At 46.5% G+C, this 15138-nt stretch overlaps 1 protein-coding gene across 4 annotated transcripts in view; it reads right to left on the reverse strand.

The window, feature by feature from the left end:
* Positions 1–445: 445 nt before the first annotated feature.
* The window catches only part of Abhd6 (abhydrolase domain containing 6, acylglycerol lipase), a 45304-nt gene continuing 30611 nt past the window's right edge, over positions 446–15138 (reverse strand). For 3 of the 4 annotated variants that reach the window (XM_026402024.2, XM_026402025.2, XM_026402023.2), the window contains 6 exons: positions 14016–14129; positions 12462–12594; positions 10919–11076; positions 8225–8279; positions 7574–7674; positions 447–1575 (listed from right to left, as the gene is read on the reverse strand). In XM_026402024.2, coding sequence (XP_026257809.1) covers positions 1399–1575; positions 7574–7674; positions 8225–8279; positions 10919–11076; positions 12462–12594; positions 14016–14129 — 738 coding nt within the window. In that variant the 3' untranslated portion in view covers positions 447–1398. Of the gene's footprint in view, positions 1576–7573; positions 7675–8224; positions 8280–10918; positions 11077–12461; positions 12595–14015; positions 14130–15138 lie in introns of all 4 variants that reach the window. The other variant, XM_077795637.1, reaches the window with a different exon arrangement.

A 15138-nucleotide genomic window follows, 5' to 3' on the forward strand; every position in this document is an offset into this window, starting at 1 on the left:
TTTTACTTGAATAAAAACTGCAATCATCATTTCTTCCTTTTCTTTTGAGGGACTGGGGATTGAACCCAGAGGTGCTCTACCACTGAGCCTACATTCCCAGCCCTTTTTATTTTTTTGAGACAGGTTGCCCAGGCTGATCTTGAACTTGCAATCCTCCTGCCTCAGCAGCCCAAGTAGCTGGGATTACAGGAATGTGTCACCATAGCTGACTGCAAATATGATTTCTTAAAATGAAACTAATCAATCATCCGAGCAAAGGCTTCCAATGCTTGTAGAACAAGCCTTACCTTATTGTTATCATTTTTCCCCAGTGTTGGAGAGCAAACCCAGGGCCTCATATACCCTAGGCAAGCACTCCACCACGGAGCTATATTCCTAGCCCTAACACCTTATTTTAAAAATATATTCTAAACTGAACAGAATATCCACCAACATTGCACTTACTTAGGAGCTCAGAAATAGAAACCACCTGCAAGCAGCTGATCTAGACTTATTTATTTCACATCATTGTGGTCACTTTTACAGCTGTTTGGACTCAATTTTCAATCACGTTACTGTTCACAGAATTCACAGAATTCATTAACAAACTAGTATTTTACATCCAAGGGTTTTCAGTAGCACAGCAAAATAGAAAAGAGGCTCACATGTCGCTTGTGGGTGGAACTCGGGTCTGATTATTTAGATAGATGTTTAGAACATTATTGCTTTATTAGTCCTATTTTTGGAAATAATAAAATTATATCTAGGAAACCCACCCTACCAGGTGCTCTTCCTTCTGCGACTCTTCTGGGTTCACTCCCTGCATACCTGACTTGCGGGTGCCCAACAAACCACCCATGTGTTTTTCTGCTGCTCAGGCAGTTCTGAGGGCCGGCCACGCTGGAGCTGTGGCTCTCTGCACGTGCCATTTTCCTCCCTGATCTTGTGGCTCATGGGCACATTCACAGATGGGCCTCTGTGCAACACCTTATCTTAGACCTAAACAAGAGGGTTTGGTGAATGAGGACTAATTCTCCTACAGAAGCCACTGACCATGCAGGAAAATATATCTGAAGCAACAAGTCTCCCAGTGTGAGGAACCTCCTAAAGAAAACGTCCTGGATGACGACGGTCCCAGATGGCCTCTTGGAACCTGAAGACCTCTCAGGAGACTTCATGGCTGGGTGTTCTGATTTTGTTCCATGTTAGTTTCCATTTGGGGAAAAAGATCTTGGAGGGTTTCCTTGTGGCCCCTGAAGCTCTGTGGAACCAAGGATACTGGGGAAAGGGGACTGGATTCCTCAGGGACACTGGCGCTCCGACCGCATTTGGGGCAGGTTCCCTGAGAGTGGTGGCCGCGTCAGGTTCTGGGGACAGGAGTGGATGCCGAGTGCCGGGTGCAGGCTGCAGGCCAGGGCTTCAGTCCAGCTTCTTGTTGTTGTCTGCGTTATGCACAGAAGTGAAAAAGTCGATGATGAGCTTGGCCGTCTTCCTGGGTCTCTCCATCACCACCGAGTGCCCGCAGTTCTCTAGAAGCTCCACCTGGCAGTTGGCGATCGACTTGGCCAACATGTCTGCCCCAGACACATCGAGGACCTGCAGGAGAGGGAGGGAGAGAGACGGGACACTCTGTGAAGACCATTCCCACGGAGACCTGGCAGGGGTCAGGTTGTTGGGGCGAACGGGAGGACCAAGTCACTTCAGGGTGCCATTGATGGAGCCCTGGTGGAAGTGACCAGCCTGTCTCCTGTTGGATTCTGCAATCTGGTATCAAGAATTAGCTCACGGCCAGTGATACTTTGGTGGAAGGGACACAGTCCCTTCTGGGAGGAGGTTATGGTCTGGTGGGGAGGCAGACAGGTCAAGAGACAAATGCTGAATGATGTGACAGGAGCTCTGCTAGGGGAGGATCCTGGAGGCTGGCAGCCCTGGGGAGGAGCTGAGAAGACCTTATTCTTCCTGAATCCTGGGAGAGCCGGGGGTGGGGGCACGGGTTCTTCACGGAATGAGGAGGAGGGCGAGAAGTCATGGAAAGCACAGGGTCAGCCAGGAGCAAGGTGGCAAGATAAAGCATGCAGAAAGTAGGGAGGGGCAGAAGGAAGGCCACCACTCGAGGCACGTGGGGAAGCAGGGCAAAATCCCCACGTGAGTTCTGGTTTGGGCACTGTTACGCTGGTTGGGAGCCAGGGGCTGGGTCAAGGGGAGTGACTTAAGCAGCCAGCCTTTCAGCTGGAGTAGGGCAGCCCCAACTGTAGGAAGAGGTGAGTGCTCATTACCACGAGCAGGGGGTCCCTCTTTGGAAGAAGCTTCAGGGATCTCCAGGGCTGTGTGACCCAGACCCTGAGGTTGATGAATAAGAGGGAGTGCTTTTCCAGCATGAAAGCCAGCACTTTCCCAGGGCTCTCATTTTCCTCCCGTTACCTTTATGCCAATCTGGTGATCTCCCTCCCAGCGTCCTTACTTGGAGGATCTGCGTTCACTGCCCCTCTCTTAATGGCCTTCACCTGCAACTCATCCCAGACAAGAGGGCCCCTCCTCTCCAACCTTCATGGCAAAAGCAAAGAGGCCACCCAATTTGAGCACTCTTTTCTTTCTCTGTTACTGGGGATTGAACTCAGGGGCACTCTTAACCACCGCAGCCAGCCACATCCCCAGCCCTTTTTTATATTTTATTTAGAGACAGGGTCTCACTGAATTTGCGGAGGGCCTCACTAAGTTGCCAAGACTGGCTTTGAACTTGCGATCCTCCTGCCTCAGCCTCCTGAGCCACTGGGATTAGAGGTGTGCTCCACTATGCCCGGCTACTCTAGCATATTTTTGTTTTCGAGCTTTAGTCTCATCCACCCAGATTATTAAATGAAGTTTTTTGGTTTTTTGTATCAGGGACTGAACTCAGGGGCACTCGACCACTGATCCACATCCTCACTCCTTTTAATGTTTTATTTAGAGGCAGGGTCTCATTGAGTTGCTGAAGGCCTCACTAAGTTGCCAAGGCTGGCTTTGAACTCATGATCCTCCTGCCTCAGCCTCCTGAGTTGTCAGGATTACAGGCAGAAGCCACCACCGTGCCTGGAAATGAAGGTTTTCTACCCACCCAGAAGCAAGGTGGACAGAATGCCTCAGCCAGGGAAGGGAGCACTTCAGAGCACCCAGGGAAAGGATGAGGGAATACAGAGCCCAGGGAGAGGGGAGCAGCCAGCAGAGCTTGGACATATCTGCTGTGGTCACTATTTGGGCAGGAGTGAAGCTCAGTGATATGGAAAAATACTGAGAGGGAATGCAGATGGAGTCAACTGGTGAGAAGACAGGAACTTGCATCCTGCAGAGAAACCAGAAACCACAACTCAAGGGCAAAATCCCCACGTGAGTTCTGGTTTGGGCACTGTTACGCTGGTTGGCATTACAAAACCAGCATTCTCCACTGCCACCCATGTGAAATTGCTCAATGGGCCCTGATGAAATATGCACAATTGCGGAATCAGAGCAGCAATTTCTCGAACAGATTATTCATATAAATGACAAGGAAAAAAAAATCTTGCCTCCATTCTATCCTAGGCCAGGGACAGAACGAGGTGAGCCAAATGAGGTATTCACCAGGGGCATAAAATTTAAATGGGCATCAGAATACTCAGCAATCAAGATGAAAAATATTTTAATGCAGTATTTTATAAAATAAACACAAATGCAAAAAATGCATGATGAACAAAGTATCAAAATTATAAATATGAGCTGGGGGTGGTGGCACATACCTGTAATCCCAGTGGCTCAGGAGGTTAAGGCAGGAGAATTCTGAGTTCAAAGTGAGCCTCAGCAACTTAGCAAGGCCCTGAATAACTCAACGAGACCCTGTCTCTAAATAAAATATAAAAAAGGGAGAAGGATGTAGCTCAGTGGTTAAGCACCACTGGGTTCAATTTCTGGTAAACACCTCCTCCCCTAAAATTACAATTATAGATAAGATCCAACTCTGGAACTTGCATGATACATCTCCGTCATCTCACCCATGTTCTAACCCTGTCATGCATTACAGTGGCCGGTAGATCATAAGCTGCCAGAGAGCAGGGTCCTATCTTGGTCTCTCCTGTATCTCCAGGGCCTATATAGAATCAGATACATAGTAGGTGCTTAATAAATACCTGTTAACTGACTTGAGACGTGTTGGCAGTTAGCTGATGGGTTTGTCCCTCTGCTAGTTCATTCACTCACTTTCTTGCTTGCTCACTCACTGTGTACTCTGGGTCTCCTGCCTACCAGGCACGTGCCAGCAGGGAAAAGAGACATAAAGAGTAATTCCCTTGTCTCTCTCCACAAGGCCTTCCTACTCTGGTGGACTGAATAGGGAGGAGAAGTGCTTAAATTAATGTATAGAAACCATCTCAGGAAGGGCTGCCAGGTTCACTTGTACAGGTTGTCTACTGCCCAAATCCAGGAGTCCCCCTTCGCATAGATGGCAGTGCACCCAGCTTCCCCTCTGGTTGGGCAGTAGAGCTGCAGGTGATAGGGGTCCAAAGAAGAGAGAGGCTGAATTCAGCCTGATGGGGATGTGTGCTATGACACCAACTATTGATGACAGAGTAGAAAAAGAGCCAGAGAGCAAAAAGTCATGAAATAAAGGATCCCTGTCACCTCTGCTGTTTGGTCTCGGTCCTGGGATGGTCCATGAAACGCAAGGGACTTGATCATATTATTTGTGGCAGACCCATAGAATGCTGGGCTCTTTCCCTGGAGCAAAATGGATTTCAGAGTCTGGGAGAAAATTCTGGACCATGAGTGGAGGCAAAGGACATGTGTAATAAATCACGTGTTCTTAGATAACTGGAGAAAGACCACTGCAACACACATTAGCTCATGAGAGCCTCACGAAAACCCCAGCAGTGGAAGAGACACCCTTGATTTGGAGGGGCTGGGTGACCTGCTCAAGGTCACAGGCTAAGGAAGAGCAAAGGCAGGGCTGGAATGGAGACTTGCTGCCCCCAAGGCCAGAGCTCTGGATTCTGTAGGACCACGGGGCACAGCCTCTCCCTGCTGGCCCCCTGAGAGCCCCATCCACCTTTGAGATTCTCACAATGAAGAAAGGCCTTCATTGTTCTGGTTTTGGTCTCTGATCAAGTGACTCCCTTCTGGCTGAGTCTGGATCCCGCTTCTCTAATGAGGCACAAAGCTTCTTTCAGTCCCTTGGCTGCGGCAGAAAGGAGACCCTCCTCCTTTCTCTGTCCCTGTGCTGTGCATCCTTGGCCGCACCTGGCTGCCCTGAGACACCATCCATCCCCTGCCTTCTCGCACGCACCGTGAGCATACAGCTGACTTCTCCTTCCAGTGTTTTCTGCCTGGGCCATCTGTGCACTCGTGGGCCTCTGGGACTGCAGCCTGATTCCTCTCTTTTTTTTCATAGCCCTGACCGGGCTCACAACCATGGTTTTCACGTCAGAGCCTAATGTGGGTTGGATATGTCCCCAAAAGTTCATGGGTTGGAAAGTTTATCCTGTGTCCTCGTTAACAAATTAGTATCACTGCCATGGAGTAAGTTCAGTGTCATGTGAATAATTTTGTTATAGAGGTGACTTAGGTCCACGTGCAGTGTCACACACCTGAGATTCTAGCTACTTGGGAGTCGAAGGCAGGAAGATTGCAAGTTTGAGGCCAGCATGGGCAACTTAGTGAGAGACTCTGTCTCAAAATCAAATAATAGGGCTGGGGATGTGGCTCAGGCGGTAGCGCGCTTGCCTGGCATGCGTGTGGCCCGGGTTCGATCCTCAGCACCACATACAAAGATGTTGTGTCCACCGAAAACTAAAAAATAAATATTAAAAAAATTTAAAAAAATCAAATAATAAATAAAAGTGAGCTGTGTCTAGTATGCGTGCTCTGTTCTACCATGTGATCCCTCTACCATGTTATGAAGCAGCAAGAAGACCCTCCCCAGACACTGAGCAGATGCTGATACCCTGCTTGTGGACTTCCCAGCCTCCAGAATTGAGCCAAATAGACTTTCAGTCTTTATAAACTACTTGGTCTTGGGCAGTTTATTACAGCATCAGAAAACTGACTATAACTTCAATATCCTTTCTTATAATATTCAATAGCACACTGTTGAGCAGATAATATCCCTCTGTCTGCATTGTAGACCTTCTAAAGGCTTCATTTCTCATTGCCTCCTCTTGCTTTGCACATTTTGAAGAACTTTCAGTAAGACATGATTTCTAAATAGCAGTTAGAAAAGGAGCTTCTGGGAGTGTCAATCAGAATCTCTTTGCAGAGCCTGTTAATCAGTTGATTGTGCCCCTCACAAACCTATTGAAGCCCTAACTTCTAGTACCTCAGAATGTGACCCTATTTGGAAACAGAGATATTACAGATGTAATTAATTAAAATGAAGTATATGGGTACAGGGTGGCCCTAATTCAATAGGACTGGTGGGTTTTTGTTTTGTTTTATATCAAGGATTGAACTCAGGGGTGCTTAATCACTGAGCCACATCCCCAGCCCTTTTTTATATTTGATATAGAGACAGGGTCTCACTGAGTTGCTTGGGGGCTCATTAAGTTGCTGAGGCTGGCTTTGAACTCACCATCCTCCTGTCTCAGCCTCCCAAGCCACTGGGTTTACAGGCATGCATGCCCAGCTATTGGTGTTCTTATAAAAAGGGGAAATTTGGACAGAGAGCCAGCCAGCCACACAGACAGAATCCCATGTGAAGATGCAGGTAGAAATGAGGAGAGTGTATGTATAAACCAAGGAATGCCAAAGAGGCCAGAAAGCAGCAGAAGCTAGGGGAACGGCACAAAAAGATTCTCCTTCTGGGCCCACAGAAAGAACCAACATGTTGACACCCTGATCTTGGACTTCTAACCTCTAGAACTGTGAGACAATAAGCTTCTGCTGTTTAAGTCGCTGAGGCTATGGTACTTTGCCCTACCAAACCGACAGAACCACCTACTAAAATTTATTCCCATATTCTCCCCCCACCTTTTTTTGCAGTAGTGGGGATTGGACTCTGGGACTGTAGAGCTCCACCCCCAGCCCAGCCCTTTTTCACTTTATATTTCAAGTCAGGATCTCGCTAAGTTGCTCAGGCTGGGCTCCAACTCCTAGGTTCAAGGGATTCCCTGCTTCAGCCTCCCAAGTGGCTGGGACTAGAGGTGATGAGAGTGAAGAGCGGGGAGGGGGCGAGGGGGTAAGGACATTAGAAAGAATCAGACATTATTATCCTATGTGCATATATAACTATAAGACCAGTGGGATTCTACATCACGTACAACCAGAAGAATGAGGAATTATACTCCATTATATATGACGTATTGAAGTGCATTCTACTGTCATGTATAACTAATTAAAACAGATTTCAAAGATTTTTAAAAAGAGAATGATTTACAGAAAATAGGTAGAGGTTTAATAAGATTTGTTATTAATAATATAAGTATGATATATAAAAAAAGAAATTTTAAATTGCCTTTCATTTTAAAAATCAAATGTCGCTACTCCCGAATCAGAGAACTATGCCCCTTGGCACATGGCATGGCTATCCGCCGCCTCTCCTGATAGCAGAAAATTGCTTTTCCTCAAGGCAAGTCTTCTGCGGGGCCCTATGACATACCTGGTCCTGTTTCCCCCAGATGATCTGTGTCGGGACCTTGATCTTGTCCATGTTCTGATGAAGGGAATATCTGGACTTTTCATTGATGATTTCCAAAAACACTTGTCAAGAACAAAAGGAAAACGGAGTTAAGTGTGAGCCTGGTTACAAACAAACCAAAGGCTGAATGTTCTCTCTGATACGCAGATACTGACTCACAAAAGATGGGCTCTGTGTGTGTGTGTGTGTGGGGGTGTCACCGTATTGGACAGGGTGGAGTGCGGGTGGGGAGGATGGGAATGGGAAAGACAGGAGAATGAATCAGACATGACTTTCCTATGTTCATATATGGATATACAACCAGTGAAACTCCACATCACGTACCACAAGAATGGGACGTTATATTCTATGTGAGTATAATATGTCAAAATACACTCTACTGTTGTGTATAACTAAAAAGACTAAATAAAAAACAATTTAAAAAAAATTGTGTGCCAGGTAGTGCCTGGGCACACTGCAGTACAGACAAGAGATCATCCAGTCCAGGATACCACCTCCTCTCCTCAGGGGTCCAGGAAACGTTCAAAGTTGCAGAGGTTTAAGAAATGAAAGGCAGCCAGTCATGAAGCGTGACTTCCAATACGTTCCAAGCTGAAAGCTGGGGCTACTTACACTTTCTGTAGAAGTTGTTATGAGGGATTCGGACATCAACAAGGCCTTGCAGGATCTGAGGATAAAGAGCCCAAAGTTAGATGGCAAGAAAAGACTCAGAGCCAGGGGTGGTGGCACACAACTGTAATCTCAGCTACTAGGGAGGCTGAGGCAGGAGGATCACAAGTTTAAGGCCATCCTGGGCAACTGAGCGAGACTGTGTCTCAAAATAAAATTAAAATGGGCCTGGGGTTGTGGCTCAGCGGTAGTGCACCCACCTAGCACGGGCAAGGCTCTGGGTTCAATCCTCAGCTCCACATAAAAATAAATAAATAAAATACAGGTATTGTGTCCAACTACAACTAAAAAATAAATATTAAAAAATAAACAAATTAAATTAAATTAAATTAAAAGTGCTGGGGATGCAGCTCCATGGTTGTGTGCTTGCCCAGCACGCACCCTGGGCTCAGTCCCTAGCACTATAAAAGGGGAAGAAAAGCTTCACTACAAAAGGGGAAGAAAATCTAGCAATTTACTGCATTGCCAAAGGCAGGTCCTACAAATTCTCATGATGATACAATGCAGTGGGGAGTGGGATCTTAAAAGGCTTTTCTTTTAAATTAGGGAGGAACTTGGGTAATACTGTGAAGCCCAAGGTCTCCTGCAGGATAGAAAACACAGCTAACATGGCCTGACGGCTGCTTTATCTTGAGAAATTCTCTGCTTAGCTCATGATGCAATGAGGATGAATATAATATCAAGGAATTATTTAGTGATATCCAAATATAAAACAGTTTTTTTAAAATTGAAACATTGGGGATAAAGGGCTTATTAACAATGAAGAAATAATCTATTGAGAAAATTCTGGAGAGGGTCTCATACTGCTCTGTTCATCATTTAGCATCATCTTTGCCCTCCTTGCTGAGGACTGGTAAAGGTGGCAGCAAATGTGGACAGGCCAAATCACCTGTACCTGGCCTGCTGACCCAAAGAAGTGGCCATGGCCAGGTTGGGCACAGTGGCACATGCCTGAAATCCCAGGGGCTCAGGAGGCTGAGGCAGGGGGATCTCGAGTTCAAAACCAGCCTCAGCAACTTAGCAAGGCGCTAAGCAACTCAGGGAGACCCTGTCTCTAAATAAAACATAAAAAAGGACTGGGATGTGGCTCAGTGGTTAAGGGCCCCTGGGTCCAATCCCTGGGAATAATAATAATAATAATAATAATAATAATAATAATAATAATTAGCAGCTATAGCCAGAAGGAACACAGTCCTCCACTTCCTCTGCCTCAGGAGTCATAGGTAGAGTACAGGGTTCACACGAGCAGCTGCTACTCCTCTCATGTATCATGTATTTGGGAACACAGCTAGTCCCTCAAATGTATTCTCTCCAGAGTCCTGTGCACTGACTGAAGCTGGAAAGACCCACTCATGGCTGCTTTGACTAAACCGACCCCTTGGAGCGTGACTAGAATCTGAATGGTTTTTAGAAGTAAAAAGGCCGAGGTGAGACCAATGAAAATTTTTTGCACAATACCGTGCTTGGCATCAGACATTTTCTTTGTTCTGCTATTCATCTTGCACTCCTGCCTCTAACCATCCTGCATCCATCCATCCTTCACCTCTTCTTGCTTGATGGATGAATCCATCCATCCTGCTTCCCTAAATCATATATTCCTGCGTCTATCCCATCCTGGATTCACTAATCCATCCATCTTCCATTCCTGCAGTATCCGCACATCCTGCCACCCATCCAGCCAACGGTTCAGCCACTAATTCATCTATGCGTGCACCTTCAGAGATCATGCACGTATAGATCATGCATGAGCTATGTATCCATCATTCCTATATCCTCCCACCCACGCGTTCTCCATCCCTACATCGTCAAGGCATCCTATGGAAGCATCAGTCAATCCTCTCTATACCCAGGACCTACCTCATGCAAGCACTGTGCTAAGATCTAGGGACAGAACAACCAATTAAGACAAAGTCCCTGATCTTAAGAGCTTAGAGTATATGACACAGACAAGTGAATACAATCACAAGAAGGCACAGTGAGCCGTGTTGGGTATTTCTGCTCTCCTGGGAAGGAAAGATTTTGGAAGTGCCATCATTTATTTTGTCTTAAAATTTTCCCATGGGGCTGGGGATGTGGCTCAAGCGGTAGCGCGCTCGCCTGCCATGCGTGCGGCCCAGGTTCGATCCTCAGCACCACATACCAACAAAGATGTTGTGTCCGCCGAGAACTAAAAAATAAATATTAAAAATTCTCTCTCTCTCTCTCTCTCTCTCTCTCTCTCTCTCTCTCTCCCTCTCCCCCTCTCCTCTCTAAAAAAAAAAAAAAAAAAATTTTCCCATGCCTGACAACTCATAATAGATTTCTTTTTTTAATTGAGAATCTGATTTAGACCCCATTTCCCTTTCCAACGTTATCACAACCCATTCTTTCTCAGCTCCAGCCATCTGCTCTCCTTCCCTGGCCCTGAACTTGTATGCCTTTTCCAATACTGCACAAGGGGTCTCCTCACAGAGGATCATTAGAGCTATCCCTGTCCCTCTGTTTTTAATCAATCCCCCATCTTCATTTCCTTTCTAAAACTCATTTCAATTTGTAATTTTTTGTTTACTTGTAGATGAAGAGATGGAGCAGGGAAGCTGGCGTTCACCACCACAGCCCCACGTAGAGGGCAAGAGTGTCATGCTGAGACCACCTTACCTGCTGGGGCACCTTGAAGCGGACATAGGAGCAGAGCTGGAGCATTTCACTCATCTCTTCTGGGGTAGACGGGATCAAGGGAATCTTCTGCATGGCGGCCGAGTCCTGCAGTTCTTTGAGTCGTTGTACAAACTGATTATCAGTTGAATACTGCAAACCTGTGGGATTTAAACCCAAACAGCTGGACAATACATCTATCTTCTTTTGTTTCAGTAGCAGAGATTGATCCCAGGGGTGCAATACTACAATACTACTGAGTTACATAAACAGCCCCAGTCCTTTTTTTTTTTTTTATTTCTTAATTTTGAGACAAAGTTTTGCTAAGTTGCTTTTTTAAGGCTGGCCTTGAACTTGCAATCCTCTTCCCTCTGCCTCCTAAATTGCTGGGATTACAGGTATGTGCTACAGCGTCCAGCTCATCCAACCCCCATTTTATGTAGGCAACTTTCAATAGCAGCCAAAAGCTAATACATTTCCAGTTTCTTTCACCAGTAGATTTCTTTTCTTTTCTTTTGCTACAAGGATTGAACCCAGGGGCCCCTAACTACTGAGCCACATCCCCAGTTCTTTTTATATTTTATCTAGAGAAGGGTCTCGCTGTGTTGCTTAGGGCCTCACTAAATTGCTGAGGCTGGCTTTGAACATGCTATTATCCTGCCTCAGCCTCCCAAGATTTCTTTTTAACTGGCACTGTCATGTGTGCTCAAAGTCAAAACCATGCGCTGAGCAACAAAGGAAAAAAAAAATCCTTCAAGGTATTTTAAGGCTGGTTATTCACACAAGTCCATGCATCAGGAACACCTGGACGCTCCCCCCCCACCCAAATGCAGGAGACTCAACCTCTTGAAGCAGAATCTTCATTTTAACACTTACATATGACAGAATATGAGAACAAGCCTAGAAGCACCTGGCCTATGCCCTTTGCACACCTGTATCGTTTAGAGGCTATCTGAGGCACCACAGGTTAGAAGGAAAACTCAGGGCTGGAGTGACGGACTGTTCCTTCTTCCCTTGTCCTGGACCCCCTTGGTCCTCTCCCAGAGCATAGGGAGTGTATGAATCTTCTCTTGAGCTGTCCCTGGGTTGGGGCAGAACATAGGCCTTCTGCCCCCAGAAAAGCATTAGGGCACAGCTGAGACTGATTCCCTTTGAGGTTGCCCATTTTTTCCTATAATCCTGAAGCATGACACGAGAGAGTCCACAGTGGCTGGCATTACACAGAAGGGCAACACTTAATCCAGGCATGGTGGCACACGCCTGTGATCCCAGTGGCTCAGGAGGCTGAGGCAGGAGGATCACGAGTTCAAAGCCAGCCTCAGCAAAAGCGAGTGCTAAGCCACTCAGTAAGACCCTGTCTCCCCTGTCTCTAAATAAAATAAAAAATAGGGCTGGGGATGTGGCTCAGTGGTCGAGTGCCCCTGGATTCAATCCCTGTACCAAAAAAAAAAAAAAAAAAAAAAAAAAAGATAATCTTAAAAGATGGTCAGAGATTCACCCCACCCTGGTCCAGTCTCTCACAGGGAAGTTCGGCCTCATGACTCACCAGCAGGGCACACGAGACACAGGCTGCAGACATCCGATGGGTAGTAGGCCGCGTACACTCCAGCCACGTGGCCGCCCATGGAGGTGCCTATCAGGTGGAAGGGTTTTTTGTTCAGCTTAAGGCATTCCACAAACTAGGAAGGGAAACGAGAAGGAGGTGGTTACACAGCTGAGACGATGACAAAGGTAATTCCAGTGCAGAGGTCCCCGTCCAACAGAACATGGCTATGGACAGCTGAGAATGGCTACTGATAAGAGAAGGTCTGACACTCTCCTAGATCCTTTATCGAGACAAGCCTGGTGCCTGGATGGACTTCTCTTTAACCAGGGCAAGTGACCATCTAGGTATAAATCTTCAAGTATACCCCTAATTAATAAGCCAGTAAGCTTTTCCATACAGGTCAAGAGAGTAAATATTTTCTGTGTCGTGGGACATACAGTCGGTTGTTTCTAGTCTTCAGCTCTGCAGCTACACCACAAAAGCAGTCAGAGACAATCCCTAAGCAAAGGAGCTTGGCTGTGTTCCAGTTTAACTTTGTTTACAAAAACTGTGGTCCTAGGCCAGGAGTGGTGGCACACCCCTGTCATCCCAGTGGCTTGGGAGTTTGAGGCAGGAGGAATGCAAGTAAAATCCAGCCTCAGCAACTTAGTGAGGCCCTAAGCAACCTAGTAAGACCATGTCTCTAAATAAAATATAAACAGGGCTGAGGATATTCAGCAGTGGTTGAGTGCCTGAGTTCAATTCCCAGCCAAAAAAAAAAAAAAAAAAAAAAATTGCAGCCCTAACTTAAAACCTGTCCTTTCCAACCAACCATCCACCTATTGTCTAAAAACATATTTTGTACAAGGAACTAGGGTCAGGTGCCAGGATAGAGCAAAGAGCCAAAGAGATAAGGTTCCTGATCTTATTAAAAAAAAAAAAAAAAGTTTAGGGGCTCAGGATGTAGCTCAGTGGCACACAGCTTGCCTAGCATGCATAAGGCCTTGGGTTTGATCCCCAGCACTGCAGATAATAATAATAAGAACAACTACAACACATGGTTTAATAGAGGTGGCATACATTATTAAGTCAATATCCTCATCTGGAGAAAAATACTTAATGTTAACCTGAAACTTATGAGCTACACAATCCTGAAATGGCTCATGAGCCCCTATGACCTTGAGAGCTCAGGGGAAGAGAGCTAGAGACAGATGATAGGCAGAGGTGCTACTGCTGTTATCATGCAGCTGGTGAGCAGAAAAATAGACCTCCAAACAGGGAAATAGAATTGAAGAATTCTTGACTCCTTTTGCCAAGAGCTGAGAAAATGCTCAGAATGTACTTCTTCACAGACACAGTCCACTTAGAGGAGAAGAGCATGTAATTAGCCCAAGCCCTCCACAGCTGATCATGAACCTCATCCACCTGCCATTTGGTTTGCGATCACTTTCAGACAGAATGTTCTAGATACTGGTCAGGAGTCAGTGTGAAATTCTCTTTCCTTCTCCTAAGGGTCGGGCATGGGATGATGTGCAAGACCCAGTCTTGGAAATTTGGGGGGCGCCTCCTGCTTACCTGATGTATCCTCTTGACTTGCCCATCTATGGACAGGTCATCCAGGGAGGAGCGAGTGGTACCCTCGTGTCCTGGCATGTCCACGCAGACCAAGTGCAGGTTCTTTGGCAGGAACTAAGGATACAGAGACCCAGAGAATCAGTGTGTGGTGTGCAAAAGGTGACTGCTCACATTGCTGGGAGGTCCCTCTGTCTTGCCAAGACCTGGACAGCCTTTCTTGGGCCTGTTTTACCCGACTACTATGAATAAGCATGGTCAGTAGCCTCACAGGGAGCAGAGGCCTCCAAGGACTAAGACATAGATGGAAAGGGGCTCAGGGGAGGAGTGGGAAGAGGAGACAGAGCTCAGGCCAGCAGGCTCTCTCCCGCTCTTCCTTGACACTGCTGAGCACAGCCATCTTCCTCCTTTCCTTTTTCTTCCACAGTTCACTCTAGCTGTACAGCCACCGAAGGAAACAGGAAGGATGATCCTCCCAGAGTCCTGCCCATCTTCAGAGCCAAGAAGAGAAATGTTTTCCCAAAAATTATGTCTCGTCACCCTGATGCTGGTTTCAATTTTTTTTTTCTTGGCATTAAGGTCTAATACTTTTTTTTTGGTACTGGGAATTGAACTCAGGAGCACTCAATCACTGAGCCCCATCCCCAGCCCTATTTTGTATTTTATTTAGAGACAGGGTCTCACTGAGTTGCCTAGTGCCTCACTAAGTTGCTGAGGCTGGCTTTGAACTCATGATCCTCCGGCCTCAGCCTCCCAAGCCACAAGGATTACAGATGTGCATCACCGCGCCCAGCTAAGATCTAATTCTTGCGACTATCGTTACCCTAAACCACCTCTTCCATGCAGAGAAGACACCACTTTTAAACAGGAAACTGAGAAACATCAGTTATCAGCAATAAACATCCAGTCACATAGAAGATGTTTATCTGAGGTGGGGACAGGAAGTGGGGCTGTCTTCATGGTGGTGTTTGGAACTAGAAGGTACCATTGACCAAGACACTAGAAGCTATGTGAGCCTTTTCTTCTCAGTCCAAATAATACCTGCGGGGGGGTGGGAGCCTGGGATGCCGCTGCCCTCCCATGACTTCTGCAAGCTCCAGCCTTCACTACCTGTTCACTCTTACCA

Source organism: Urocitellus parryii, chromosome 3, assembly GCF_045843805.1.
Source record: "Urocitellus parryii isolate mUroPar1 chromosome 3, mUroPar1.hap1, whole genome shotgun sequence".
Taxonomy (NCBI): Eukaryota; Metazoa; Chordata; class Mammalia; order Rodentia; family Sciuridae; genus Urocitellus; species Urocitellus parryii.